General features: G+C 37.3%; 2 protein-coding genes across 3 annotated transcripts; one reads left to right on the top strand and one right to left on the bottom strand.

The window, feature by feature from the left end:
* Positions 1–252: 252 nt before the first annotated feature.
* On the bottom strand, positions 253–7,072 carry paqr7a (progestin and adipoQ receptor family member VII, a; the record flags this gene model as incomplete). 2 transcript variants are annotated; one of them, XM_079258973.1, is made up of 2 exons in its annotated part: positions 7,014–7,072; positions 253–1,320 (listed from the first exon to the last, which is right to left on the bottom strand). In XM_079258973.1, the coding sequence occupies exon 2, from the start codon at positions 1,309–1,311 to the stop codon at positions 253–255; it is 1,059 nt and encodes a 352-aa protein (XP_079115099.1). In that variant the 5' UTR covers positions 1,312–1,320; positions 7,014–7,072. The 2 variants fall into 2 exon arrangements, with proteins under 2 accessions (XP_079115099.1, XP_079115098.1); XM_079258972.1 differs by having other exon boundaries at positions 7,003–7,049.
* A 9,125-nt stretch (positions 7,073–16,197) lies between these two features.
* tmem222b (transmembrane protein 222b) lies at positions 16,198–27,567 on the top strand. Its single transcript, XM_079259327.1, has 6 exons — positions 16,198–16,337; positions 17,192–17,276; positions 19,102–19,133; positions 19,247–19,343; positions 19,442–19,572; positions 25,210–27,567. Exons 1-6 carry the CDS (start codon positions 16,219–16,221, stop codon positions 25,295–25,297), a joined length of 552 nt encoding a protein of 183 aa, XP_079115453.1. The 5' UTR covers positions 16,198–16,218; the 3' UTR covers positions 25,298–27,567.
* Positions 27,568–27,915: the final 348 nt, after the last annotated feature.

Consider the following 27,915-nt stretch of genomic DNA (forward strand, 5'->3'; position numbering starts at 1 on the left):
TCACAAATAGCAATTACCAGGAATAATTGTACAGATATCAGTGACGGCTAATGACTGAAGCGTTTTAGGTCCCTTGATCAGTTCTCTAAACATAAGTTTCTTTCAAGCGCCAGAAAATCCAAAGCCTATGTTTTAACACAAATAGTAATAGAAAAATACTAACGTCTGATATTTCGTGTTTCCCTTATTTAATTTGCCAGTTTGCTCTTTGAACTGCCTATGGGGCAATGAAGGCACAGGGGCAATCATTTTTTATTTGGACTTGAATTTCAAGTCCAGCACACGTTTAACTTTCCTCAGCACGATGGCTGCGATCAGTGCACATACAAAAAAAGTGACCACATACAGTCCCACAAAGAAAGCAGCCTCACCGCTCTTATGCAGCTGTGAATACAGCTTTCTACGGTGCACATAATCCAGGTAGGAGGCGTGGATCTGACAGAAGGTGCAGCAAGACAGTAAAACATGGAACACCTGATGACTTTGTCCCAAGAAATCACACCGTCCAGGGAGGCAGCGCTCCAGCAGAGGGACGGTGAAGAAGAAGGCACAGCTGAGAAAAAAACCCACCTGACCAAAATGGTAGATGATGGCAGGGTCATTACTGGACCACATAAAGAGTCTCTTAGCCACAGGGCCGCTGTCAAAGATGTAGGCTAGTGCTGACGGCACCACCTGGCACACCTTGCGCACCCAGCACGGTAAGCTATGGTTGCGGTATTTGCCATAGCAGCATCCCAAGCACGACAGACAGCTGAGGATGGCAGCAGTAGGCATGAAGATCCTGTGCATGTACCTGTGCAAGTTCTGATCCACAGCATAGTAAAAGTGAACCACAGCACTGCCGTACTGATATTGCGCCACCCCGACATAGTCCACAAAGAAGAAGCAGTAGTGGTACAGCTCAGACTTTCCGCCCAGTAAATGAGCGACAGCGCTGAAGGCTGAATAGGTCAGCGAGGACAGGATGAGGATCAGCAAAGGCCACGAGTGAGGGTCGCTATAGAAGTCCACAGTCACGCTGAGCTGGTGAAATTTAACTAGAAACACCAGGAATGCCAGCAGGTGAGTCCAAATGTTGATGGTCTCATTGTGACGCTGGAACAAGGACAGGAAGTAGTATCGCCAGTTTTGATCCAGTGGTCTGTAGCCCGTGCAGACGTAGCGCTCTCTGAAGAAGGAGGGAACTTCTGTGTCCCGTACAGTGCCAGGCATGGAGGGTGCTGCTTCAGTCAGCATCCGGGGAACCTCCCGAATTTGCTGGAGGCTGATGAAAACTCGGCCGATGCTCTCCATCACAATGGTCGCCATGGGTGGATGCTGCAGACAAGATGGTAAAAAAAAATAAAAAAAATTCAATCCTTGCAACTACTGTTCAAGAAAGTAAATTTGACCAAACAAAACACATAAACTTTGCTCAATGATACTGTCACAAGTGTGCTTTGTGGTCTATAGTGGCATAAATCCACTTGAGGCGTAAATCACCAGTTTGATCACATTACGATATTATAATGACTTATTTAAAAGGCTGATGATTTAATTTATTGGGATTTATGGGGACAATGGGACTTTTTTTGGGGGTGCCAATTTTATTTAAATTACAATTCCTTAAATATCGCCAGTTTTTACAGACCATGTGAAAAAGTTGCATGATGACCGTTATTACAGACACTATCACATGCCAGAATAAAAATATAAACAGAGTGAGTTTTTAAAATTCATTCAGCAGCAATATATCTGAAGCAGCTCTTTGAACTTCTTTCAAAAGCTTGAACTGCATATCAAAGTGCTGGTTTAGTGTCTGTTGGCTATTAGCTCTGCAGGTGGGCCGTAACATTAGTCGTGTTACGTGACGTGCACTACAGAGTTTACAGACAGCTTTCCACACGTCCAGTTCTGCTTTTCCTTTCAAAGCAAAAAATCCAAAATGTGTCAGAACTTTGGACTTAGAATGTGATTTATCTCTGTGCATTTCTGCAGGATGTCGCCATCCTCCGACCTCTGTTTTCCAAAACAGATATAACATCGTGTTACTAGACAGTCAAAGAGAAACATTTCACCCTCTGCTGGATAAAAGCAGTAACTTCTTGTCCATTTAGTATCTAAACTTATAAACATTTAAAATTGAAAAAAAAAATGTTGCTGAAAAAATTTGATGTATAAATTGTAAAACAAAAACTCCTGATTTTAATGAGAAAGTATTTTTCCTCGTGATTTAATCGATAATGATTTGATGTTTGTCGATATCAGAAATTCAGTCACGATCTGAATTTGATTAGATTCAATGATTAGTTTTGACCAAAAACTGAGGCCTAAATTAACAGATTTTTTATTCCCAAGGTCAGGGAATAAAGTAACCAAAAACACCAATATGGATGTTTAATTAATTTAAATAAAAGAAGCTTCCTCTTATAACACAGACAGACTCATAATAAAACAGAAAACAACATTGAAAATTGAATTTAAAAAATCGAATATTGGGATCTTTTGCTTCACAATTTTAAAATTGATTTTTTTTGTTGTTGTTAAAAATCAACTTTTTTTTTTTTTAAATGAATGAAAATAATTCAATATAATTTTTTTTTGTAATTTTTAGGGTTTTTATTGATCTTTTTTACCTGTCCTCTTGGACATTATAGCAACAGAATGATGGCCTGGTGACTTTGTTGTTTTTTCCTATTTGAAATTTAAAAAAATGATGAGCAAATAATGGATTTGTACATTTTTTTAAATCTACAAATATCAGCAATATTGAAGAATTGTGAGAATTGCAATTTAAATAGACTCAGCGCCCAAAAAATTGGAATTGAATTGAATTGGAACAAAATTGTCACAACCCTAATGCAAGGCATTTCAAAATGCAGTCATTTTCAAAATGAAAGTATGTTGTATAAATGGTTCTTGAAATAATTTGTGATGTTATTAGCCTTGAAATAATTTGTGATGTTATTAGCGTATTGACAATATAATTGATGTGCTAATGTAAATCAATATATTGTTGCACCCCTATTTGTATTTGGATGTTTTCGATCCCCCATCACTCCCACAACTTTCCTCTTTTCTTCAGTAACCATATATGTCACATTGTCATATAACTTATTGATTATTGACGTGGGATTTATAAACACCTGCTAACATTATAAAGCACCTGCTACGTTAATGAATGTGCCGATAAAAACCAATGACTGTGAATGCAGCTCCGTGGGCACAGACATTAACCAGCAGGAAAATGAGAGGAACATTGAATTCATGTTCTTTTATTGTATCTGTGGTTTTTTTTTTCTCCTCTTTTTTTCTCTTGAATTAAACAAATAAAACTCTAGTTTTGAATTTTTAAACATGGCAGCCTGAACATCCAGCTGGTAGGTTGGTCTCTGTAACCCCACCCAAGCCGCTAGCATAAGCAATTCTCTGCTCTGGCCCAGCAAAGATTTGGTTCCAGCATAGCACCAGTTTTGTTGTGCGTGAGCTACAGCTTTGGTGGGTCAAAACGGGAAGAACTGGTTCTGAGTTAGTCGCTGTCTTCAAGTGAGCTCTGAAACCAGTCTGGTGGCAAAATCTCCAAAGTATCCCATAATGATGATGTTGTTTGCAGACCTTAAGACTGGAACGAGTTTGGCAGCAAAACAGTCAACGTCTACTTGTAATATATGAAATTAAATTCAAACAAAATGAAGATGAAATGATGGAGCTGCATTCAAAACCACCACAACAATGTGTTTGGACTCCTCTAATTTAAACAATTGGTTTGAAACTCATCTACCATATTTTCACGACCATAAGGCGCACATAAAAGTCTTAGATTTTCTTCAAAATGTGCGGTGCACCCTATAGTGCAGTGCGCCCTTTGTGTGCGTGTTGTTGTTGTTGTTGTAATCGGACGTATAGAGAACACCATGAGAATGTTAAAGGGTGAAGCGTGGGCGTTGATCGCATATAAAAGAACAGGTATGTGCGTTATGCAGAACACCTTTTTCTAACAACCCTGAAAATGGCAAAAAGACACGCTTATGAAGCACAGTTTAAACTGAAGGCCATCAACTACGCCAAGCAACATGGAAATCGAGCAGCCGAGAGAGAATTTAAGATTAATGAATCGATGGTTCGTAAGTGGAGGAAGATGTCAAACGAGCTCCGACAGGTAAAGAAGACGCAGCTGAGTTTCCGTGGACATAAGGCAAGGTGGCCCGAGTTGGAGGAAAGACGCTTGTGCTAACGTGTCTGCTGGCACTGTTGTCCGCGCTTTCGCAAAAGCCGGCATCATTTCCGAGGAGCCACACGGCACGGAAAGTGACTCTGACAGTGAAGAAAGTGAACCTCGCATGTTTGCTGGAGATTTAGCGCAGCTGTTCAATTCAGAAACAGAGGATGAGGACTTTGATGGGTTTGCCTTATGGTCAGGTGTGCCTTATGTATGTGTTAAATACAGAAAGGACGCACATAACTGAGGCTGCGCCTTTTAGTACGGTGCACCTTATGGTCGTGAAAATACGGTACTTGGCTAAATCGCTCTGAAGCTCTGTCAAAACGATGCTAAACATGTCGACTAGCATATGACAAATGTCCAGTTCGCTTCCAGAGTAGCGACATGAAGCATTTACACTTTACTTGTCTCAATAACTTGATTTTTACCTTTTTTTTTTTTTTCCAAATATACACAGACAAAAGTTTTCTATTTTGTGTTAAAAACTTGTGGCGTAAATATGATCTAAAAGTTGCAGGCCAGGAGCTCTTGAGTTACTTGGGTACGATGCTATGTACTCAATTGGCATGGGAAGTCATCCAAACTCACAATAAAAACCACTATGAGTGTATTCACATCAGGATAGTCTTGGCCCGATTGGGAACTCGGCTCAGTTGTAGGGGGTGTATCCATTCAGATCGAGATCATGTTCATGCTGCACTTTGTCAAACACACCAAACGTTACAATAATATATCCCCATTCCCACCAAAAGTGGCGCTGCACTAGTATTTAGCAAAAGAGGACAAGACCCGTGTGAAGAAGAAAACATTGTCTCCTCCACCTGCGAGCTGAAAAATGGAGACGAAACTGTCCCTGTTTTGGGTTTTTTATTGTGTCTTATGCAAGTATACTGCAGAAATACACTGCAACAATGGATGCAGTGTGAACTACAGACGAGGCAGAGGACCCTTAACGAGATTGCTATGTATTTACCCACAATGCAATGCTACATCAAATGCAGGGAGGGACTGTTTTTGTCGTCCGCGTCCTGTATTTGGTCCGCTTGAAACGGGCCGATTGAGCGGATCGAGTCTGCTTCTTTAATTAGAATCAGTTTGGTGCGTTTACATGTCCCCAAACAAAGCGGACTTTCTGAGTAAACGAACTCAGATTCAAATAAAAAAGGTTACTGATGTTATGTTTATTCTCCCGCACATGCTGTGATTATGCTTTACAAAGTAAATATTTTGAAAATTGTTTTAGTCAAGACAAATATACATACAGATATGTATGTGTGTATATGTGTATATGTATATGCTTGTATATATCTATATATATATATACATTTATAATTGTTTTTATTGCTCTTTTTTTTTTTTTAAACATCTCTTTTAGTACTGGGAAGGCTTGCACTTTCAATTTTATTGTATCCAGATACAATAACAATAAAGGTTTATTCTATTCTATTCTTTTGAGATTCAGAAAGTGGACCAAAGAATTCATGTTTGCTTCTCAAAGATACAAACAGTCTCTGGTTACAATGGATTAATATTATATCACTTAATAAAGCTGTATCGTGAATGTTTAGTAAGAAATAAATGTCCTTTACTGAAAAAGAAAAAAAGGCACGGAGGAATTTTAATATTAAATAATCCCAATTTCATAATAAATATTGCTTTTTGTTGACTTTAAGCATTTTTGAAAATCTTTTTGGTGATAAATTAATCTTTAGAACAATTTTTTCATAATTTAAGCTAAAGCTAGATGTAGTGCCTAAACCATCTGGACCACTTGGTTTGGGTATGTAATACCAAAATTAAGTTTTTTATCCCAATACTGTTTCAAGCTTTTTCCAATCTCATTATTATTACTATATTATTAACTGTAAATATTTGATCAAAGACGTTGATCACTCTTATCATTGTTCCATGGAAACAAAAAAAAAAAAAGAGCAACTAAACATTAGAGTTCATGTAAGATTGGTCTACTGGAGTGAAACTGCAACAAAACCCACATGGAAAATTAACATAAAACCAGTATAGAACATGTGGACAATCCCATACCAGACCGATTTTAAGCCTGTTTAAAATCCACACAAACCTCACATTTCAATGTTAATAATAACGTGGTATTTACTGGAAATGTAAATTGAATATTTCCACTCTTCACTAAAAGAGCCATCCTTAACAATTCAGTTTGCTGCTTTGATAAGTGAGAACAACAGCAGGGAAAACAATATTCCTGTTTTCATATTCCTATTTAAATCCAGCATTAAATGATGTGCTCAGTAGTTGGATTAGGATGTTACAGAGATATAACAGCTTTATTTTCAGCTTTTATACTCGGTTACATTCAGAGTATTCTGGGTACAGAACACAGAAAGAAGGAAAACACGATTCTCATGTCATTCTCAACCAAAAACCGAAACATTTCCAAGGGAAGATCTTGTTTTAATGAACGCTAAAGCTATCTCCATGAATAATATGCCAAACGGTGGTAGGTTGAATAACAAGGAGACTAAATCACCCTCCTTTCTGCCTCCTTGAGCATTTTTCTTTTTTTTTCTTGTATCCTTCCCTTTCAAAAACGTGCTACTGCCTGAGAAATATTTAGTATAAAACAGTTTCCACCTGGTTCGTTTCACTGAATCCAGCTGAATTAACCATTTTCAGCAGAAAACAGCAGCCTTGGTGAACGTCACTCTGCTGGAATAAAGCCAAGATAAATCAGAAAAGTTCGGCAACGTTCAGTTGAACGTAACGTTCGGCGCGCGCTCATCAGTTAAACAACCCGATTCATTCATAAAATAATATCCTACCGATATTTCACCTTCTGGTTGATGATTTTTTGCGGCAGAAGCCCCTCTAATTCCCCCCTCCGCCGGCAGACAGACATGCAACAGATTGAATTGTTGTTCGGAAGTATGAAGTCAGCGCCAAGCTGACCGGAAACGTGACCGAAAGACGAGGATTTTACCGTTAAAATAAAAGCCCCATTTTCTGCCTCGTTCATCTCGCCCGCGTGATCATCGTTTAAAAGCAAACGTTTGTGTGGTTCATGTTGCTTTGGGTAAAACGTTGTGCAGAGTTTTAGCTTTGTTATACATGTTTTAATATATGCAAAGTGACTACAATTCAGTAATAAGTGGGTACTATCTGTACTTATAGTTTATATTTTCTTATTTAATTTTTATTTCTATATTCATTATCATTCTTATTATTATTCTTATTATTCTTATTCTTATTCTTATTCTTCTTCTTATTCTTCTTCTTCTTATTATTATTATTTTTGTTGTTGTTGTTGTTATTACTACTATTATTATTATTATTACTGTTGTTGTTATTGTTTTTGGTATTATTATTACTATTATTATTGTTGTTACTTTTTTTTAAAAATTTATTTATTTAGAATGGTATTTTTTGTGAGTTCAGACCATTCTCAAAAAAAAAAACCAAAAAAAAAACAAACCGCAACATACCCGAACATGCCCTTTTGGAGTTATTTTTACTTTCAGTGGATTCTGGTTGAAAGATTTTGTGATGATTTTTTTATGCAAATTGAAATTTAATCCCCACATAAAGCTAACAATGACGCTGATTGAATACTGAGGCTGAAAGCTAATTTAGGCCAGAAAGAACTAACAGCAGATGTCTGTTGTCAATGCTCTGAGTATTTACCTTGAGAGTTCGCCTCAAGCTGCATCTTGAAAACTTTGCATAAGAATTGAAGATACTGGCAGTTTTTCACTACAAAAGACTTTCACTTAGTTTTAAAAAATGAAAAGAAAAAAAAATCACTGTAATGTCATGCAGTCTTACTGAATATTGTTGCTGACCTTCTTATGACACAGAAGATAATCTAAAAAAAATTCCCCAGATGTTCTTGTGTTTGCTTGGAGAGCCTAATAAAACAAAACTGGTCATACTAACACAATGTAAGTGAGGACTATAAGTCATTAGCCAGGGATCAGAGTCATCTGCTCTAAAAACTATACAAGTTTAGAAAGGAAAAGCAGAGCTGGACATGTGGAAAGCTGTTTGTAAACTCTGTAATTCACATGTCGTGTACTGCGGTAACACAACTTTACAACCAGAAGTTGTATCATAGTGTTTGCCTGAAACTTTTTGTGTTGCTTAATATCCTGAAAGTTGAGGAAGAAAGTGAATTTAGAAGAAATTACTTCAGTACAGTGAAAAAAAACAAAACAACGTTTGCCCTCAGTCTGAACTCCACATGGGAGTAAAACAGCCTTCATTCACAGCCATACTTCACAACCTATTTTATATTAAAACATAGCTGAAATACAGAAATCAGTGCACTGTTAAGAGACAAAGAAAGGTATCCAGACTGTGGGCGTTGGGCGATGGAAAATTTTTCGTCAGTGACTATCTGCTCAGGAGTTTACAGTTTACACATGCATGGCATACCATACAATACATCATGTGGGTGGCTACAGCAGCAGCTAAAACTGGATGTCCAGGTCTGCTTCGGTCTTGTTTGCCGTGTTGCGTTGTATAATTTTACACAATTTCTCCAAATAAATTAATTCTCTGCTAAGTTAGACTTTCTGTAAAAGCAGATCCAGTGTCAGATCCAGATCCCCCTCTTAGAGTGTTTGTGGTTTTGGATTTAAGCCAACAGAGTTTGACCTGTTGTGCAATGATTTTGCCTGAAGCAGCAAAAAGCAACTTAACAGTGTTGGATCACACATACAGCTCAAGTTCGCCTCTTCCTCTTCCTAAGAGAGATTTCAGGGGCCGATAAGATTAGTTAAAATGATTTAAAATAATTTTTAAAAATGTTGCTGAGACTTGCATGGGATAGTTTGGGTTAGATTTTACAGTTAAAATATTCTCATCTGCAGAACTTTTATTTAATTTGTGTAAAAGGACAAGTATGTGTGATTGTTTGCACGCTGCAGTTTGATGAAACAACCATAAATTTAAAGCATTTACATAATGTAGAAACACGTAGAAACATCAGCTACAAGTAATTTGAAGCTCTTATCAGAGTAATCTCACAGTGGGCGCTGCTGCTTATATGTTGTTGGCAGAACTGCACCCAAAAAGTCACATTAAGTGAAACTACTTCCTTTTTTTCTTCTTTGTCTTCTCATTGACAAAAACACTTTTAGTTATTTGTACTAATACGACGTATTTCCAGCTAGGCCAATGCACAGGACTCATGTTCATGTATTTTAAATCACATATGCCTGCAATACAAATATATTAGTATTCTGCTCATTTCATGCAAACATCTGTATAATATCATCAGCTTCCTCTCAGCGAGTCTATTCATCATGATCAGAACAGCATTTGGTCTCCAGAGAGTTGCATCCACATCAGCAGCATCTCTGCTTCTCTTCCTGTTATAATTATATTAACACTGTTTCTGATTAAGACTCTGATTAAGAAGCAGACTGAGCATCAGTCTGCTTCTCCCTCTCTGTTTATCTCTTCACAGAAATTTACACCCTTCCTGTTACAAACCACACTCTCCTGGTAACACTCGCTACCTTTTCCCAATGTATCTTTTTCTTTTTCACATCATGTTGCATTTTTGTCTGACATTAAAATGGACTTTTGTTTGACTTATAACTCTCCCTTTGTGTAGAATATCTCAAGTAGTTCTTAATTCATCACCCAGTCTGTGTGTCTTCTTGTTAAGTTACATCTATTTGTAAACTACACTGATGTCTTCCCAAAATGGTTACACTTTGAGTTAAAACATAAAATATAGATTGTCAATCAATTCTTTGTCACACATTTGGTCATATATGAATGAAGACTGTAGTATTCAACAATTCCCTTTATTTTCAGACAATCTGATGAATGAAAATTGTTATAAAAGCAAAACCTTTCATATGGACTTAAATTACTTTATAAAGACACAGGAGGACTGAGATAGATAATGTATTTTATTAGAAAATGAGTCACTCTTTGGGCAAGGATGAAACTGTCAGGACAAATAAACTCAAAATTATGATTTTTCTAATTCAGGTCCTGTATTATTAGCTGTTTGCTTTGGTCTGCCTTAATAACGCCATCCTGTCCAAATCTGGTGTCAAAGTCTGTCATTCTACAATATAATATAATATAATATAATATAATATAATATAATATAATATAATATAATATAATATAATATAATATAATATAATATAATATAATATAATATAATATAATATATACAAAAACATGACATTTATAACCCTCTATAACATGTGAACTTCAGCTATAAAGTGTATTTAAAAGCAGTTTATGATGAAATATGTGAAAGTTAAAGCTTTCAATCATTTTTTTTTCATATTTTCCAAAATGACCTGCATGAAAACTATGAGATGGCAGCGCTGTGGTGTTATGGAACTGCACACAGGTGGAGGATTTATTCTAGTTTAGTTAAAACATCAAGGCAACAAAGCTAAGTTTGTGCTAGAACATTTAACACATTAACCAACTATCTATTTTACATTAAGTTCATTCTTGTTTGTTTGCATTACATCTCAAATTTAGAATATCTGATCCCTGCTCCATAGGATGGAGATCTGGTGACTGTGGAGGCCATTAGAGTACACGCAGTGAACTCATTGTCATGTTGAAGAAACCAGTTGGAGATGATGTGAGCTTTGTGGTACGGTGTGTCATCCTGCTGGAAGTTTCCATCAGAAGATGCTACATGATGGACGTAGTCAGCAGCAACACTCACAGGTAGGCTGTGGTGGTTAACCAATGCTCTACTGGTTATAAAGAGCCTGAACTGTTGATGTAGGGTAGGATGGATCCATGTTGTCATGATGTTTCCAGCAGATTCTGATCCTACCATGTGAATGTGGAGCTGAACTGGAGACTCATCAGACCAGCAACGTTTCTCCATCTTCTATTGTCCAGTTCTGGTGAGTCTGTGTGAATTGTAGCCTCAGTTTCCTGTTCTTACTGACAGGAGGGAACCCGCTGTGGTCGTTTTCCAGGCTGGACGTGTTGTGTGTTCAGAGATGATCTTCTGCATATCTTAGTTAAAACCAGTTCTTACTGGACTTTCTGTTGTCTGTTTATCATCAACCAGTGTGACATCAACAAGACTCACTTAAACCTCCTTTCTTCCTCTTTCTGATGCTCAGTTTAAACTTTAAGAGGTTTCCTTCATTTCAGGAAGTTGTCTACATGTGCTGCATGTGATTGGTTAGTTATCTGTGTCAACTAGCAGCTGAACAGGTGGACCAGATGTCTCTTCGGTGTCCACATGGGGGCGACGTTTCTTCTTGCAAACGTTATTGTCCCTTCAGCAGACAGAACAGGACTGTTGATGTTGTCTATGATGTAACATTGCAGCTATTTGTCACATTTACAGACAACAGTGAATTTCCAGTACACAGAAGCTGAAACACTTTATTCAGAATTAAATGCGGTTTTACATTGTTTTGTTAAATCAGATCATTTTGATGAAATTCACATTGTTTTTATTGTTATTGACAACATGAAAAGATGTTTATATCATCAATGTTACAAAGGAACCATTTGCATCAGTGACAGCGTCTGATGGTTCTTGTACAAATCTGGAAGTTTTCTTTACTAATCTGATGTTTGTCTTCCAATTTTATGCTCTGAAGCTCATTTAGGTTTGCCACAAAGTCAGATTAATGTCTTTCCAAATGTTCAGGATTCACTGGTGAATTTAAAATGGTTCTCCAGTCATTCTTTTGTACTGAAGAAGTGTTCTTCAAGCGGAAAGGCCTACAGCAGGATCCTTTTTAAAAACCTAAACTGTTTACAGGCGTTACGTGGAGGATTACAACTCCACTGCAAGCGGTTTGGACCTTCTAGACACTTCTGACTGGAGAAGTTTCATACATGTTACTCAGGAAGAAGCTAACGGGGGACTCGGGAATTAGAGCAAGAGATGATCTGGTTTGGATTTCTGCTCAAAATGTTTAATTACAAAACTATTGGGACCCAGTCCTGGATAAGGGGTAGAAAACGGATAAAAACATAAATGAATAGGTGGAAATCTCCATTGATTCATTTTTCATACTGCCTTAATAAAGCATTAATTTGTGAGGTATTTACTCAACCAGCTTTTCTGTGCAACATCCAGAAAACGTGTGAAAATTCACGTATTCTCAAAGCCGGTAATTCTCTGGAGAATTCACCAATGCTTGCTACTCATTTCCATCTGTTTTTGCAGTTTGAGGTGTTATCTGATGATCCACTTTGCTCAGATCATGTTGTTTATTCAACAACATCTGAAATCTCAACATTATTGTAAAGGACTAAGATGATTTTGTAACCTTTTGATGTAAACCTTCCATGTTGTCGGCCTCATAATTGCTGAAGTCATATACTGGCTAAATGGTGCTATCTGTCTAGCTTTACTCTCCCAGTATAACTCATTGTCTACCCAGCATTGCCCATATAAACTTTAAAATATAATGATGTGTGCATTATGTGTTGCAATTTTACTCCAAAAACTACAAGGCATGAAACCGTTTGGTGAAAACAAAGATGGTTTTATTGCAGTTTGAACATATGAACAGGTAATACTGGTATCATGCCTCTGTCATGATGGGATGTTTCGTGTTCTCTTTAGTTCCTGGTTTGTTTTGTAGTCTTCCCCGTTTAGTTCACCTGTCTTGTTTCTTGTTTGACCTGTTCATTAGATTCACCTGGTCTCGATGGTTTCATCCATTTCACCTGTTTCTTGTTCTGTGTGTCAGTATTTATACCCCTTGGTTTTTTTGTTCCCCATTGCTGGTTCATTTTGTTAGTCATGTTTTATAATGCCACCTGCATCGTCTTGCTTCAGTTCTTGGAAAAACTGTGTAGGTTCTGAATTCCTGCGTCACGTCCTGCATTTGGGTCCACGCCTCCACCACACAACCGTGACAGCCTCTATGCATTTTATCTTTATCCAGTGTGTGCTTTGCTGCGTTGCTTAAAGTTCCCAAATAAAGTTGAGTTGATTACATGAAAATAAACTATTAGCTTGGAGTGATGAGAGTCAGATAATACACAAGAGATCCTGTGGCTGTCTCTTTAATCTTTTTAATGGAAAACCAATACCACAGTTTCAGTGGTTTATACTCAATCAATGGACGAATGGAAACTTCAAGTTTAACTATCCTTTTATAGACTGTTGACTGCATTGACCAGCTTACAGCTTTAAAATACCACCTTTATTGGGTGTTTTATGTTTTTTTTCAATCAGACTCTATGATTGAATAAAAATGACAACTTTTACCTTCTGTAGCCTTTTACTAAACCGTTCTGTTTCTTAAAGTGCACGACTAGACCATCACTTCATTCCCATTTCCAAAGAGCCTAACAGAAGCCCTGCAGACACTTGACATTTTGCTTTTCAAACCTTTGACTGAAAAAAGATAACATGTCATGAATTTCAGTCCCTAAGGCAGCACATCTTCCGGCCTAATTGGGTTGGACGATTCAGCCAGATATCGAGGTGGCATTTTGCCACCAAATTCCCCCAGCTCCCAGTATCCCTTCGTTTATCAACGTCTGCCTGCTTTTGCTGAGTCGTTTGTTTTTGCCCTTCGCACACTTTATCACCTCTCACATCTCATGGGAAGCAGTGTGGAGTACGCAGAGCTGTGGCAGATCTCTTGGGTTCTTGTCTGTTTCCTTTTCCACCTTTACTGCAGATAATAACTTCAATAGCGAGAACCCTCAGCTTAACTAGAGCGTTCTCCGTGTGCCAGCATTAAAAGAAGCTTTGTTTCAGCAGAAACTACTTACAATATCATGAAAGTATTTCTGTTAGGACTCAACATATGGATATTAACAATGGCTGCACATACAAAAGTACAATGAACATGTGTTTTGTGGATTATTTCTTTAGTGTCACAATGCTTTTTGGGGAAAAAATCGTACACCATTGGAAAACCTCTATATTTCCCTTTTTAAATGGTGCAGCCAAGTTGAGTATATAGTATGGTTTGCACCCATATGAAATTTTTAAGTGTCAATAAGCTTTGTCTGCCACTGTCTCTTGTTTGATATTGTTTATTGTATTGTCATATTGAAGTCTAAAACCACATGTTGGGAATTTATTCATATATTTATTTAACAGAGGCCTCAGTAGTATTAGAGTTTACCACAGACTACCTCCACAATTTTAGAGGAGATGGAATGACCTGCCGCACTGAACAAACATAAGATCATCTTATTCTGCCGTTCACGCCAACGTGACCAACACACCCACATCAGCTGGCTTGGGACATATGTTGAAGAATGGGATATCATACCACAGCAGTGTATCATCTACTGGTGACCAGCATGAGGAGGAGGTTCCAGGATGTTACAGCTGTGTATGTTTCTTTCATGTGCTCCTGCGTATCTTCTTTGTTAAATGAATAAATTGTTAAATGCCAGTATATTTCTCCGGACTTCAAAGACCCAATCCAGTAAACCACATCAAAGATCACATCAATCATCAGCTGTGGGCAGTTTTTCAGTGGCACAACCCACACACTCAACTCTGCTGCTCATCCCACAAATGTTTGTTCCTTTCAAATTTAGCAATGTTTAAAAGGGAAAATAAACTGTGTAAAAATACAAACATGCTCTCTTATGAGGAAAGACTTTAAAAAAATAAAAAATCCAGGAAACTTTTACGTGAAAGGCAGTTGGCAGCCTGGTGACTGAATGAAATCAGATGAATTATTTAGGAATAGTATATTTTTGCTGTTCAAGATATTTACTGGTTGTTGTCTGGACATATTTGCTATGAGACTAAAAAATGGTATGTTTAGTAGGATTACTGTTTTAAAAACACTTAATTATTTACAAATTATATAAGTGCAGCAGAATATAAAACCCTGAATGCATTGCTACAATATTAGATCCCTGCAGAAATGGTTCTAAATACTGTTAAATAAATCTTGGAAATCTAAATTTGAACATTGTGGTGATGCTAAATGGTTACATTTCAAAAGACTTTCAATATGTGTAAACTGGCAGATGAAAAATTAAACAATTTTAGGAACAAGATTTGTTATTTTCCACTTAAATGAACAACTAAATATAAAAAGAGTCTTGTGGCTTAGTGGCCACGTACGTGGACAACACTTTTTTAGCTCTTATGTCCACAACTTCACATATTTGGACATTATTTTTCCCTAAACGTACATAACATCAAAACATGATCCTTTGATTTTATTCTAATTGGGTTCAAACAAGCCTAAATAACAAGGTGAAACAGAAAATCCATGCCAAAAAAGACAACAAAAAACAAAAAAACAATTAAACAAACAAACAAAAAACCACCACCACTAACAACAACAACAAAAAACAAATAACATCTTGGGCCTTAAGAGGTTGGCTAGTCTGGATTATCCAATGGGCATTACGGGCACAGGCCCAGGGGCCCACGACCAATTGGGGCCCATATAGGGTAAACACCAGCTTATTGGACATAAAACAAAATGTACATAAAAGCCAAATAGTTACACCACAGTGTCTAGTCTAGTGGTAGTGGTAGCCTAGTGGTAACATTGGCTAAGAGATGCTAGAAATGTCGTTTCACAGTTTCTCATTCAAAATTTTCACAATGTTGCGGTTGGGAAGGGGGCACCTGGAACATTCTGGGCCCAGGGGCCTGTGAACTTTTTATCCGGCTCTGGGTAGTAGCGCTATATAATAGATGTAGAGCTGTTAAGGGAAGGATTTATTCATCGTGCTGGCTCTTAGATGCCGGAAGCTTCTGCAAAACTGTCAAGTTACATAAAACAGAGAGCAGAAATGTGATTATTCTTTTCAAAGTATCACATATTTTAAGGCTACTCACAGTATGATTAACCCATGCAGGGCACACAAAATAAATATATTTACAAAATACTATGATATTTTCTTTAAATTTCTTCTGCATATTGGGAACAGTCGTGGTAATTTAAAAAAAATCGAGCCCTTTCTGAGTTTTATTTTTTAACACAATAAGTTCATTTTCCGGCTTTGTGCTGTGGGTGTTCAGGCAGCTTGACACAGCCACAAATGGGACGAATTAAGTTGACGCTCCACTGCTGGTGATGGCGGATGTTGTTGAAAAAGACACCATGAAGAATTATCATATAGCGTCTGAAAAAATAAATCCGGATATCAGTCGCTATCCTTATTGTATAGTCTGGACACCCATCCCCGTTTTATCGTGAGTTATGACCGTTGGTGTTGCAGTTGAAGAGCTCGCGCACTGAGACGTTTTACTTAGCTTAGCCAGCTAGCACACAAAGATCCCCATCCTGTTGCTGAATTCTTAGAAAAGATGTGTTTTAAAAAAAAAAAACAAACTCTGATGTCGTTCATGTAACATTTAGAGCTGCCAGTATGACTGCAGTCTGTCGAATGACTTTAAGTTTAATTGTAAATGAATTTCGGTTTGTAAATGATACAATAAAAAGGTCGATAATTAACAGGAAGTTTAAATAAAACAATAACTAAATGAAACGAAACAAAATAAAACAACAGGTTAAACGGGAATTTGTGCCCCTCGGTCACATAGGCTTAAAGCTTTCATAATACAATATCAATTTTCTGTAAAGTATGTATTTATTTATTTTTGTCACGCAACAAATTAATCCAAACTCATTTGTATTTGCCCTTAAGACTGTATAGAAACTTTAGCTCCAATTGCTTCTGCTTTCTATACAATAAAACCATGTATTTAAGCGTCTAACAAAATGTTTTCCAATTTTTTTTTTAACAAGGTTGGTTTTTAAAAAAAAGTTAATTATTAATGATCATAAAAGGAAAGTTCTCCAAAGCCCGAAAAGAATTTATTTAATATGGGGGAAAAAAAATCTTAAATTGTTAATCAGATTAGTTGAAATTGTGTTACATGTGCTGCAGTTATGTTGATCATTTTTCAGAGTTCTGCATCCCAACATAATATGTAATCCACCCACACTGGCTGGCATTTGTGAGAATTTTACGTATATATTTGTCAGTCTTTTTAGTTAAACCAAAAAACAAAGGTGGATTTGTTTGTCTTTGTTTCTTATTCAGATGGCTGTTTCCATTCATTGGTCACATGGGAATCTGCACTTCCACTGGAGTGATCCGGGACTTTGCTGGGCCATACTTTGTCTCAGTGAGTAATGACTGTGGTGCTGGAATACTTAAACTTGGCAAGTTTGAGAAAATAGCATTGCCTGTGTGGTGAAACATGTGCAGCTGTATTATAGCACAGTGCAGATGTACTTTTATACAATTAAATTAATAGGATAAGTTAGACTGAAGGCTTAACAAACACTTGAACATAAGGGCTTTCACAAGAATGAAGATTAAATTTATCAGCCTCATTCACCAGTTTACTATCAGTTTGTTCTTAAATCCGACTTGTGTAAAAATAAATCCCACAAACACTCAGGAGTACTTTTGCGAAGGTCTGGGTATTAATCTGGACTAATTTAATGTTCTGCTTAACTTCTTTTCAGTCTATTAGAATTCAATTAAATAAATTTAAAAAAATACAGCAATGTTCTAAGTCAGATTTTTGTGTTATTTATAAAACATTATGTTGTTTATGATAAATGGTAAGATTTTGTAGATAATTTTTACTTACTTTTTCCCTCGGGGGGGGAAATTAAGCAATTTTTCATTCATTTAAAAACAAGACATAAAAGCATGTCCAACAACAGCCATAATATCGTTTTATGTATACGTCCATCTCACCTGTGACTCCAGATCCACCTGCTGGTCTTTAGTGATGAACATTTATTGCAACAGGAGTTTATTTGCATTGTGAACTGTAAATGGTAGAGTTGCCTGTGTAGTTAAAATTGATTCCACATTGTACCACTTCCCCCTTTTTTTCTGGATGTACATCCTGATGTACTCATGGGGTCAGACCCACATGTCCAGGAAACTAACTTTAAATTATTTGAATTTCATTGTGTAATGATTTATAACTAAGTATTTTATTGTCATTAGTTATTTTCATCTATTCTTTTGACAATATGTTTCTGTCTTGCCGAGGTCTCTGTCTTCATGCCTTTTTATGGGCTTTCAGGTGCAAATTAGCGTCAATTGGTATTTCATTTTAACATGTAGAATGATGGACATTCACCCATCGAAGACAAAAAATTTGAACAATTTTGCAGTCAGTAAACATGTTAGTGAATCCAACTGAGAGTTTTTGTATAAAAAAAAGAAAAGAAAAACAACTTAAGAACAAATTTAAGAAGATTTTTCAGAAAATATTGGTGAATGAGAGCCAATTCGTTTAATTGAAAATGTCATTGGCTGTTTAATGCTGCTAGTAATATAAACTATGTTATAATTAAACAACATGCTTTTTTATTCAGATAAAATGAGTAAAAATGAATTAAAACACAAAAAGTAGTTAAACTTTAAAGATAGACATTAACTGATAAATTGGGGGGGAAAAAAAACAAAGTTATTGTTTGTAAACAAATATTCCTATTGAGCTATTCATGCCTGCATTGATCCACTGGAAAGACAGGACATGTTGGTTGAGGGAGATGGAGTTAGGTTTGTAAAACTAATCAAAGCCGACATTTAGAGCTACTAATCTATGTAATCTTGCATATGTAAATTATTTAAGTTAATACATTTTATTAAAATCATACTAAATGTCCATATATATTTATTTTATGTGTTTTGTGTGTTATCCATATCATCCAAAATGAAAATATTTGCAACAAACAATTCCATTTAGCTATGAGGATGGAAATGATACTGAAATAATTGCTAATTAATGGTAATTAAAGTAACCTGATCAATTAATCGTGACAATGATTTGAGGTCATGTTGCCCAGCCCTACCTTTAGTGTGCAAGGAGAGCGAGTCAATCATAACAAACTAGTAGTAAATCAGATCAATAAAAAAGCTAATTGAAAAAACTAAAAGAAGCTAAATTGATAACTAAAACTAATATTTCTTTTATTTATCAGGAGGATAACATGGCTTTTGGAAGACCGACAAAGTAAGCAAATAAAGATCTTTCAGTGAAAATAACGCAAAAGAAAAATAATGAAAACCAGCTTCTCTTCGTAGTCGTCCAACACAACAATAAAGATTTTTTTCCTGTCTATGCAGGTACTGGATGCTTGATGTCAGCAAAGTCTACGCCAGTGGCTCGAATGCCTGGGACACTGCAGTGCATGATGCCTCAGAGGAGTATAAGCACAGGATGGTAACCAAACATCTTGGAAACCAGAGTTTTATTAACTTTCTGGAAAAGAAAAAAAACAATTCATTTGTCCTTTTTTTGTTTTGTTTTGCTTCCCCAAGCACAACCTGTGCTGTGACAACTGTCACTCACACGTTGCCATGGCTCTGAATCTGATGCGATATGAAAACAGCACCTCCTGGAACATGGTTAACCTCTGTCTGCTCGCTCTCATCCATGGAAAACATGTCAGGTAAGGAAAAGATAGCTGCTTCACTGTAGAAGGATCTGAGAGGAAATCAATAGTCTCAGTACATTTCACAGTGGGAAAGGCAGCGGTTTAAGGGCTGAGGTACATCATCTTCATTTGCTAAATGAATAACTTGATCTTGTTGGAATGTTACGAAGAAAACAAGTAATTTTTTTAAAAAGATATTTCAAAAAAGTATTTTAACCATCTTAAACCTTTTAAGACATTGACATGGTCATAAATGTCCCATATTACACAACAATTTTATATTGTTATGAGGGATCCAATAACGTTGTTTTCAAAGGTTATCAACCTAAATTCTGCCTTGGTCCCTAATTTTAGCCGTTCCAAAAGTCTCTCTGCTGAGCTCTACTGTAAACGAACTGTTTTTAGCGGTGCCTGTCCACTCCTAATCCACGCCTCTCTTGAGGAAAGGATGCAGCTGGCGCCCCCTCGGTGCTTTTACGGCACGTTCACATCAGCCTTTTTGGTTCAAATTCTAGCCTGTTCACTCGGAAAGTCTGCTTTGTTTGGAGAAATGTGAACGTCCCAAACAAATTGTGATTCACATTAAAGAAGCGAACTTGGTCCGTCTACAAACGCAGGTCTCTGTTCGCTTTAAGCGGACCAAATACAAGAAGCAGACTACAAAAAAGTCACATACTGCGTTTGGCGTAGTGTTGTATTGTAGGTAAACACCAAGCGGCATACACTGGCGGTTAAAAGTGAAGCCTATGTGGAAGTGCATAAAACTGCAGTTCCTCCTTCATCCACTAGGGGCTGCAAAACAGAGCAAATCCCCATAGACTCCCATGTTAAAAAGAACAACTTCACAGCAGAAATAAACATGTTTACAGACTGGTTGAAAAATCCATTTTAGGTTTAATAGGTCAAGTTTGCCTTCATAAAAACTGTGGGGGGAGTGAATTTTTTTCTAACTCACCTGTTTAAAGTAATTTAATCTCGAAATTCGGCCCATTTAGTGACATCTCCTTTTGATTGACAGGTACCCAATTTCCTGCTTTAAGTAAGAAGTACGCAGTAAAACACGTTTTTTTGCCGGTTAACAACGTGACTTAGCTTTAGCCTGCTGACCTCCGTTATCTGGTTAGCTCTGAGTTAGCTCTTAGCTGCAGGCAGGTCAGAGTTCAGTAGATGTCAGTCATCCACCATGACGCTCACAGCCCCCCTCTCAGCTCCACCTCTTTACCCATATTTGTATTTTCCGTGCTAGACGACACGCATGCCCAAAATCATCTCAGAAGCAGATGCAACATGAGCCTGAAAATGCCCCGTTGCTCTTTTCAAAGCCAGTGTAGGAAGTAGGGCTGAAGCCTGTGAACGAGGTTCCTCAGTGGGCTCCCAGGGGCTCAGGCACAATTTCACAGGTTCATCTTGAACCTGTTTGCTCAGGACATGAGAAAGAGAGCGCCCTGATTCTTGGGAACTGTTACAAGTGTATATAGGACATTCTTACAGAAGGCCTATGGATGGTGGTGTCATCAGAAAGGACTGCATATTCAGTAAATCACTTCCCTCGGTAGCCACTGTACTGTACAGTAGAAAGTTTTGAGGAATTCTCTTACCACCCCAATTCCAAAAAGGTTGTGACACTGTAAAATGTAAATAAAAAAACAATATAGTGAATTGCAAATCTCATCAACACATATGTTATTGTCAATAGAACAACATATCAGATGTTGAAACTGAGACATTTTAGCATTTCATGGAAGATATGAGCACATTTTGAATTTGATGGCAGCATCACATTTCCAAAAAGTTCCATTGGGGCAACAAAAGACGACAAGTGGAGCTTTCTCAATCAGCTCTGTATTGAATACAGGCAGGATTCTCCAGAGGGTCTTGGCTGCAGACTGGAGAATGAGGTGTGGCTAGACCTCAACATTTGGATTGGATTAACCCTAACCCTAACCCCACGCCCATTTGACATCCAACTCTGCCCAATATCCAGCCCCACCCCATTCTCCAGGCTGCAACCGGGGTTATTGGGAGTCTCTACTGGAAATCACTGCATGGGCTCAAGAACACTCCTAGAAATCACTGTCAGCGAACACAGTCCACCATAAAACTTATAAATGCAGGTTAAAGCTTTATTATGCAAAGAAGAAGCCATATGTGAATACGATCTGGAAATAAAACCATCTTCTAAGGACCAAAGATCATTAAAATTTGTCTGAGGTAAAGTGGAAAACTCCCCCCAGGAATGGGACAACCTTCCTCTCCTAAAACTCCTGCAGCTGGTCTCCTCACTTCCCAGATGTTTACAGACAGATGTTAGAAGAAGAATGGATAGTAAACATCACATCACCACCCTAGAGCTACTTTTTAGAGATGCGCAGTGAACGAATATTTCCCATAAAAGGATTAAATATCTGTTTTAACATCTGCTTTTGGAATAAAATATGACTCAATGAGATTTGTAAATATTTGCATTCTGTTTTTATTTACTGGTACATTATGCAAATTCTGGAATTGGTGGTGTATTAAGATACATGCATCATGAAGCAACAAACTTTATTTAACCCTTTATCAGGCAAGTGACTGTTTTTAATCACTTGGTTTTCTTTCATTTTCATCATAAAACAAATTTTTTTATAAGAACTGTAGCAACAGAATGGAGGTATTGGTACATACCAGAAGGACTATTTAGGTTAAACTCAAGGTATTTCATTAAGTGCCCTCAATAAAATCCAAATGTTGATGAAAACTAATTTAAAATTCTGATCCAACTTTAAAATTGGACAAGACATTCATACAGCATTACTTGATCCCCCTCCTGGATTTATGCCCTGAGAGTTTGCATTTAATCTGGCTTGTCATTAAATATTATATTATTAGCCCTGATTTTTGTATGTTAACTTCACTTGCAAATATTTAAAAGATTTTGTGTCATAGTGATGCAAAAAAAATAAATAAATAAAACAAACTGCATTTTTCTCTTTCACACTGGATTGCTGCAGTGCTTTTTTAGCTGGTTGTCATGAAGCTACTGTGAACAACCTCCAGCTGATCCAAAATGCTGCTGCAAGAGTTCTGATGAGGATAAACTGGAAAAATTACATTTCCTCACTCATAAGTTATCAGATAAGAGCTGTGATTTAAATAACCCTGATCTACATTTTCCAGTCTGTTATAAGATTTCTTCCAAAGTACCTGTGTAGATAAAGATGCAACCACTTGTTGCATTTCAAACTTTCTGTCTTTAAACATTTAAACATCTCTGTGTGCTTAGTATTACATGCTAATGTCGAGGCTAACAAGCCTGCAAAATCTGAATTGTTTACTTCATTTATGCATCACTTTCCTCCACAGCATGTGATTCTGTGTTTGTCTTGTTATGCTCACATTTTTACTTCCATTTTTAAACAGAAGATCTTGAAAAGACTTTAGCAACACAGTTTTTTGCACATGAGGATGTATAAAAATTGAACCAATCAGATTTCATGCACTACTTGTATTTGGAAGAAATGTCATTATTTTTATGCAATTTCTCATTAAGTTAGATAACTGCTATTATTTGATAAAGCATAATCAGATTATAGTGTTTACACGACCCTTTCCAGAATCTAATAATGATTAGATATTTGTTTTGCATGTATACATGATCAAGATCCAGGCTTCAGCTAGCCGCCTTTAGATTTTACTGAACAGCAACATAAAGACACAGATGTATACTGCAACTTTTTGCAGTTCACCTGGCTCTTACTGCCGTTGTTTTGAATAAACGCTTGCTGAGATATGTGAAAAATCTCATTACATTTTGATACATTTACACAACAGGCGAAAAGCTAACCTAGCAGTGTGAAAATACCATAGACTGTTTATAAAAAGATGGGCAGAACCTGACCTATTAAACCTAAAATGGATTTTTGTACCAGGCTGTAAACATGTTTATTTCTGCTGTAAAGTTGGTCTTTTTAACATGGGAGTCTATGGGGATTCGCTCTGTTTTGCAGCCCCTAGTGGATGAAGGGGGAACTGCAGTTTTATGCACTTCCGCCCAGGCTTCACTTTAACCGCCGGAGCCTCGTCCATCTTTCATATACGGTCTTTGGATAATACTGCATACTGTTCTTTCATCTGACTCCAACAAGTGAATTCTTTGGCAAATTCAACTTGTGCCTTTTCTACTGGAGCGATCCTATTACTGCTTTCTCTTTCGGGCCTCTTCGGACACCGTTTTGACCTTTATATTGTATTCTATGACAAACTTTCATTGGAAGAGGAAAAAGTAGCAGAAAGTGGAGCCCTCTGTGTTTTTTGGGGGAAACCGTAAAGGAAAGCGCTTCAGGTCACATGATCCCATGAGACACGGATCTGCTTCTGCAAAGTTATAATGTGTGTTTTTTGAAGAAAGCAGCCTCCTCTGAGTGCCAAAATGCACCAAGCCCTGCATAATGACCCAGAAATCATCCATTATTACTCACATTATGTTTAGGTCAAATGTTACGTGGTATCCCTTTAATATTAAGCCTAAAACTTTTCCTTTTTTTTAACAACAGGTATACCTAAGCCTTGCTCGGGTCTAAGTTTGTCATGCATCTTAGCTGCATTTTCGAGTTTTTTCATTTTAATATATCTACTTTCTCACCTTTTCAGATAAGATTGTAAACTGTTTAACTCAATTTACTAATACATTTTTGTTTAACTTTCAGTGTTTCTGTTGTTTTATGACTTTTATAATGTTTGAAAACCGTTCTCCTTTTGTTTTTCAACACTTTTGAGTTGCAGTTATTTTTGACAGGTGCAATATAAATAAAGAAATTACTTTAATCTTTTTCCACACCTGCTTAGTATTTCTTTCCTGCTGCCATTTTTACAACAAGCACCGGGTTAAGGATGGCATGAGCCTGTAGCACCAGAAAGCATTTTAAATTTTATATGAAAGGAAGAGAGTTTTTTTTTGTTTATCTGTTTTAACATCTAGATAGATAGATATTTCTTTATTTCAGACAAAAATAACACAATTTAGTCAACAGGTTAAAAAAGTAGCAATTATAGAGTTCGAAAAGGAGCAGGATGAAGCCATGCTTATGTATCCCCCCCCCTTACAATTATAATCTTTTCTTCCTCCCAGTTGTTAAAATGATCCCTGAAATAGTCTTTTTTCCTTTCTTCTTTTTTTTATGGAAAATAAAAAGAAATAAAATAATAATAAATAAAAAGAAATAACTAAATGCAAAAAATAATAAATATAGACTTGTACACATAAAACTCATGTACACATCTGCATATATACATACATAAATACACATATAAATACCCACATACACTCACAGAGACAAAACAATGACATATATACCTTTATAGGTGGTTATACACCTATCTATATATTTATACTTAAATACCTGATTATGCACATATATTTATGTACATACCCACATCCTACACCCACATATAAACTTGCAGTTGTACATACCCCCACACGTGTGTATATACTTACATACAATCAGTCTTATTAGAAGTATAGCTTTATGTACCTATTTATCATGTTGGTTTACATACGTTCATTTAAATTTATATTTTCTAATTAACATTTCTTTGACTTTGTCCTTAAAATGGATCATGTTTCAGTACACAAATGTTTTTCCTCTCCTTTCTTCCCACGTTTCTCTCCAGCTGTTCAGGCTTTCTGAAGACCTGGCTGCCTTTCATGATGCTCATGGGCATCGTCCTCACAGTGGCCATGGCCATCAACCTCCGGTGACCCATCGAGGCAGGATAAGGACACGGTGAAACCCTCCTCCTCCTCCCGTAGAGATGAAGGACGTGTGACTCCAGCATTGGAAACGGCATGGGGAGGGGAGGGGATGTGACACGGTGTTGATACCTGTTATCTGTTGACAGACTGCTCACCTCTAAGAGAGGAATGTTAAGACACGACTGTGGTTTGTCGCTGACATGACTGCAGCGTTGAAACTGCAACACCTCAGCGATGGAGCTCCGTTTAGATTCATCTTTTCTGACACCTGAAACACGCTCATGCCTAGCTTTCAGATTTCTAATCGATTGGGAGTGTAATCCCCCCCCGATTCAGTGCTTTCAGATTTTTCTACCGAGGACCACAAACATTTTGCCTTTCTGAAGAGTTCATTGCGTCTCGTGCTTGATCTGAAGTAGCTCTTCCACAGTACTGCAGTTAAGATCCAGAAACACAAGAACAGAAGATATTTTTGTGCGTTTTTACACTGTATGTCTATATATGAACCAGTCTTCATCTTCTAAAAGAAATATTTTCTCAGTGCTAAGTTCTACATGCATTACTTGGTACTAACATCAGGTGCATCGGTGCAGTGAATGTAGCACCACAGTGAATGCGGCTGTGGTAAATATCTGGTTTTCTGCAGGGGCCAAATGTAGGAGAAGGCGAAGTGGGGAAAAAAAAGTCAGTGCCTAACCGTGACCTCCGTCGCAGCTCCGTTATGTGTGTAGTGTTTGTAGTTTAATGGTTGTTAAATCCACACGATAGCTGGCACTCCAAATCCGTTGCCATGGCGGTGGTGAGCACTCTCAAATCCCATCATTGTTTGCAAACAGAGGAAAAAAAATGTTGAGCTCTTTCTTTGTCTGCGGTGCTGCCAGAAGCAGCAGGTAGCCAGGATCCTCAGGTTTTTTCAGGCTCGCCAACCCCTGACTCGTATCCCCCCGTTGCCCTTCCCGCGGCGTCGCACCGCTGCAGATGAAGCTTCAACATCCTGCAATAATCTGAAGTAGATGCGACTGGAACGAGTGTTTTCTCTTCTAAATGTGGAGCGAAGTCGAGCGACGCCAGTTTTTCTACTCTTTGCTCTTCTCATCAGGCTTCTGGTCGCAGATCTTCTGTGGCCTCTTCTCACCTTTCTCACCTCTGTTGCCTGTAAATACTCAACCACACATTGAAGTGTACATCAGGTGCTCTTTATGAAACAGTTATGCCTCATGCTAGAAACTTATCTGCTGAATTGTTTAGATTTATTGTAATTCTTTGGATCAGCCTTTGCATATCAGGTCTGCTGGGCAGCGCGGCAGACTCGTGCCTGGAGGAGTTTGCACGGTTCGCAGAGTGAGCATGCAGTTGCATGCCAGCATTGTGAATTACATGCATGTAAGAAAACCAACGCAAACGTCCGAGTTGTTTGGAAATTCACAGCTGTGGCCTCTTGAATTATAATCAGCTGCTCTTTATTGGAGCAAACAGGTTGATTTCTATATTTAGTGCTGCTTATTTGTTTTCTCATTTATGATTGCTGATTATCTTTAGTGATAATTAAAATATGAGACTGTAACAGGCCGGATCTGTGTGTGATGCAACAAGCCTGTTTCATGTATAGACCAACTGTTATTTTTAAAGCATTAAAAATTGGAAATAAAATTGAGAATTTAAGTCATTATTGTATTTGTAAGCTATAAGAATACAAAATTTGACACATACATCGATCTTTTTAAAACTTTGAGAAACACTTAGAATACCTTAAGCAGTTAAACAGCATGTTCTTTATGTTTCTGTATGTTTGGATATGCTGAAAATATTTGGTTTAATGACAAAATCATCAGTTAAATTTCTGCTTAAATGCATATAAAATGTCATTTTTTTTATAGTTTAAGTTATCAAATGCCTTCGGAGATCATCTAACGCCATCGATATTACTGCTTTTCAAATATAAGCCAGCTGTGTGCATATTGTAGATAGATAAATGTGCAGGAAAAATAGTGCACCAGTTCTCTGCTAGGATACATGCATGGAGTGGAAATGATTTAGTTTTAGATGCTGCCTGCTGCAGTGCCTTGTTGTATCCAGGAGTCACTTCCAAGACTGTGGAGACCTGCAGGTCCTGACGAATACATTAGTTGGGTTGCCATTATCAGTGCCACATTATCCATATCTATACATACATATAGATATGAAACATTGATCTGCAAACAGAACTCTTCTATTTCACTACATCTTTAGATGTCCTCTGATGCTGCTCATGTGGCGATGGAGAACTTTAGGAATCCTGCGAGGAACTCGATGTGTTCATGACTCACAGTTTCAATACAAATAAAGATGTTTATTATTGTAGAAATGTGTGGGACTATTTCTTTTTTTTCCTCTTTGAATCATGATTGCTGTGTTTCATCAAAGCTGTCAGCAGGAGGGATGATGATTCTGGTTTCTATAAATACACTCAGAACAGAGTGCATCTTGTAACCCTTAGATGTGTCAATACACATCTTTTCTTTCAAACTCCATTGTTAAGTGGCTGAAGTCTCCCGAGCCGTTATCCTACAGGTCACCACGGCTTTCAGAAGATTTAACCCTTGGAAGTCTCTTTTTACCTTCCCAGTTGGAAGGAAAAAAACTGC

Source organism: Telmatherina bonti (assembly GCF_933228915.1).
Source record: "Telmatherina bonti genome assembly, chromosome: 19".
Classification (NCBI taxonomy): domain Eukaryota; kingdom Metazoa; phylum Chordata; class Actinopteri; order Atheriniformes; family Telmatherinidae; genus Telmatherina; species Telmatherina bonti.

What these genes read in the sequence shown, in the direction of transcription:
- tmem222b (XM_079259327.1), top strand. Translation starts at nt 16,219, where the DNA reads ATGGCGGATGTTGTTGAAAAAGACACCATGAAGAATTATCATATAGCG. An exon ending in CTGGGCCATACTTTGTCTCA is followed by an intron (nt 17,277 to 19,101) that starts GTGAGTAATGAC and finishes TTTATTTATCAG; the next exon opens with GAGGATAACATGGCTTTTGG. An exon ending in ATCCATGGAAAACATGTCAG is followed by an intron (nt 19,573 to 25,209) that starts GTAAGGAAAAGA and finishes GTTTCTCTCCAG; the next exon opens with CTGTTCAGGCTTTCTGAAGA.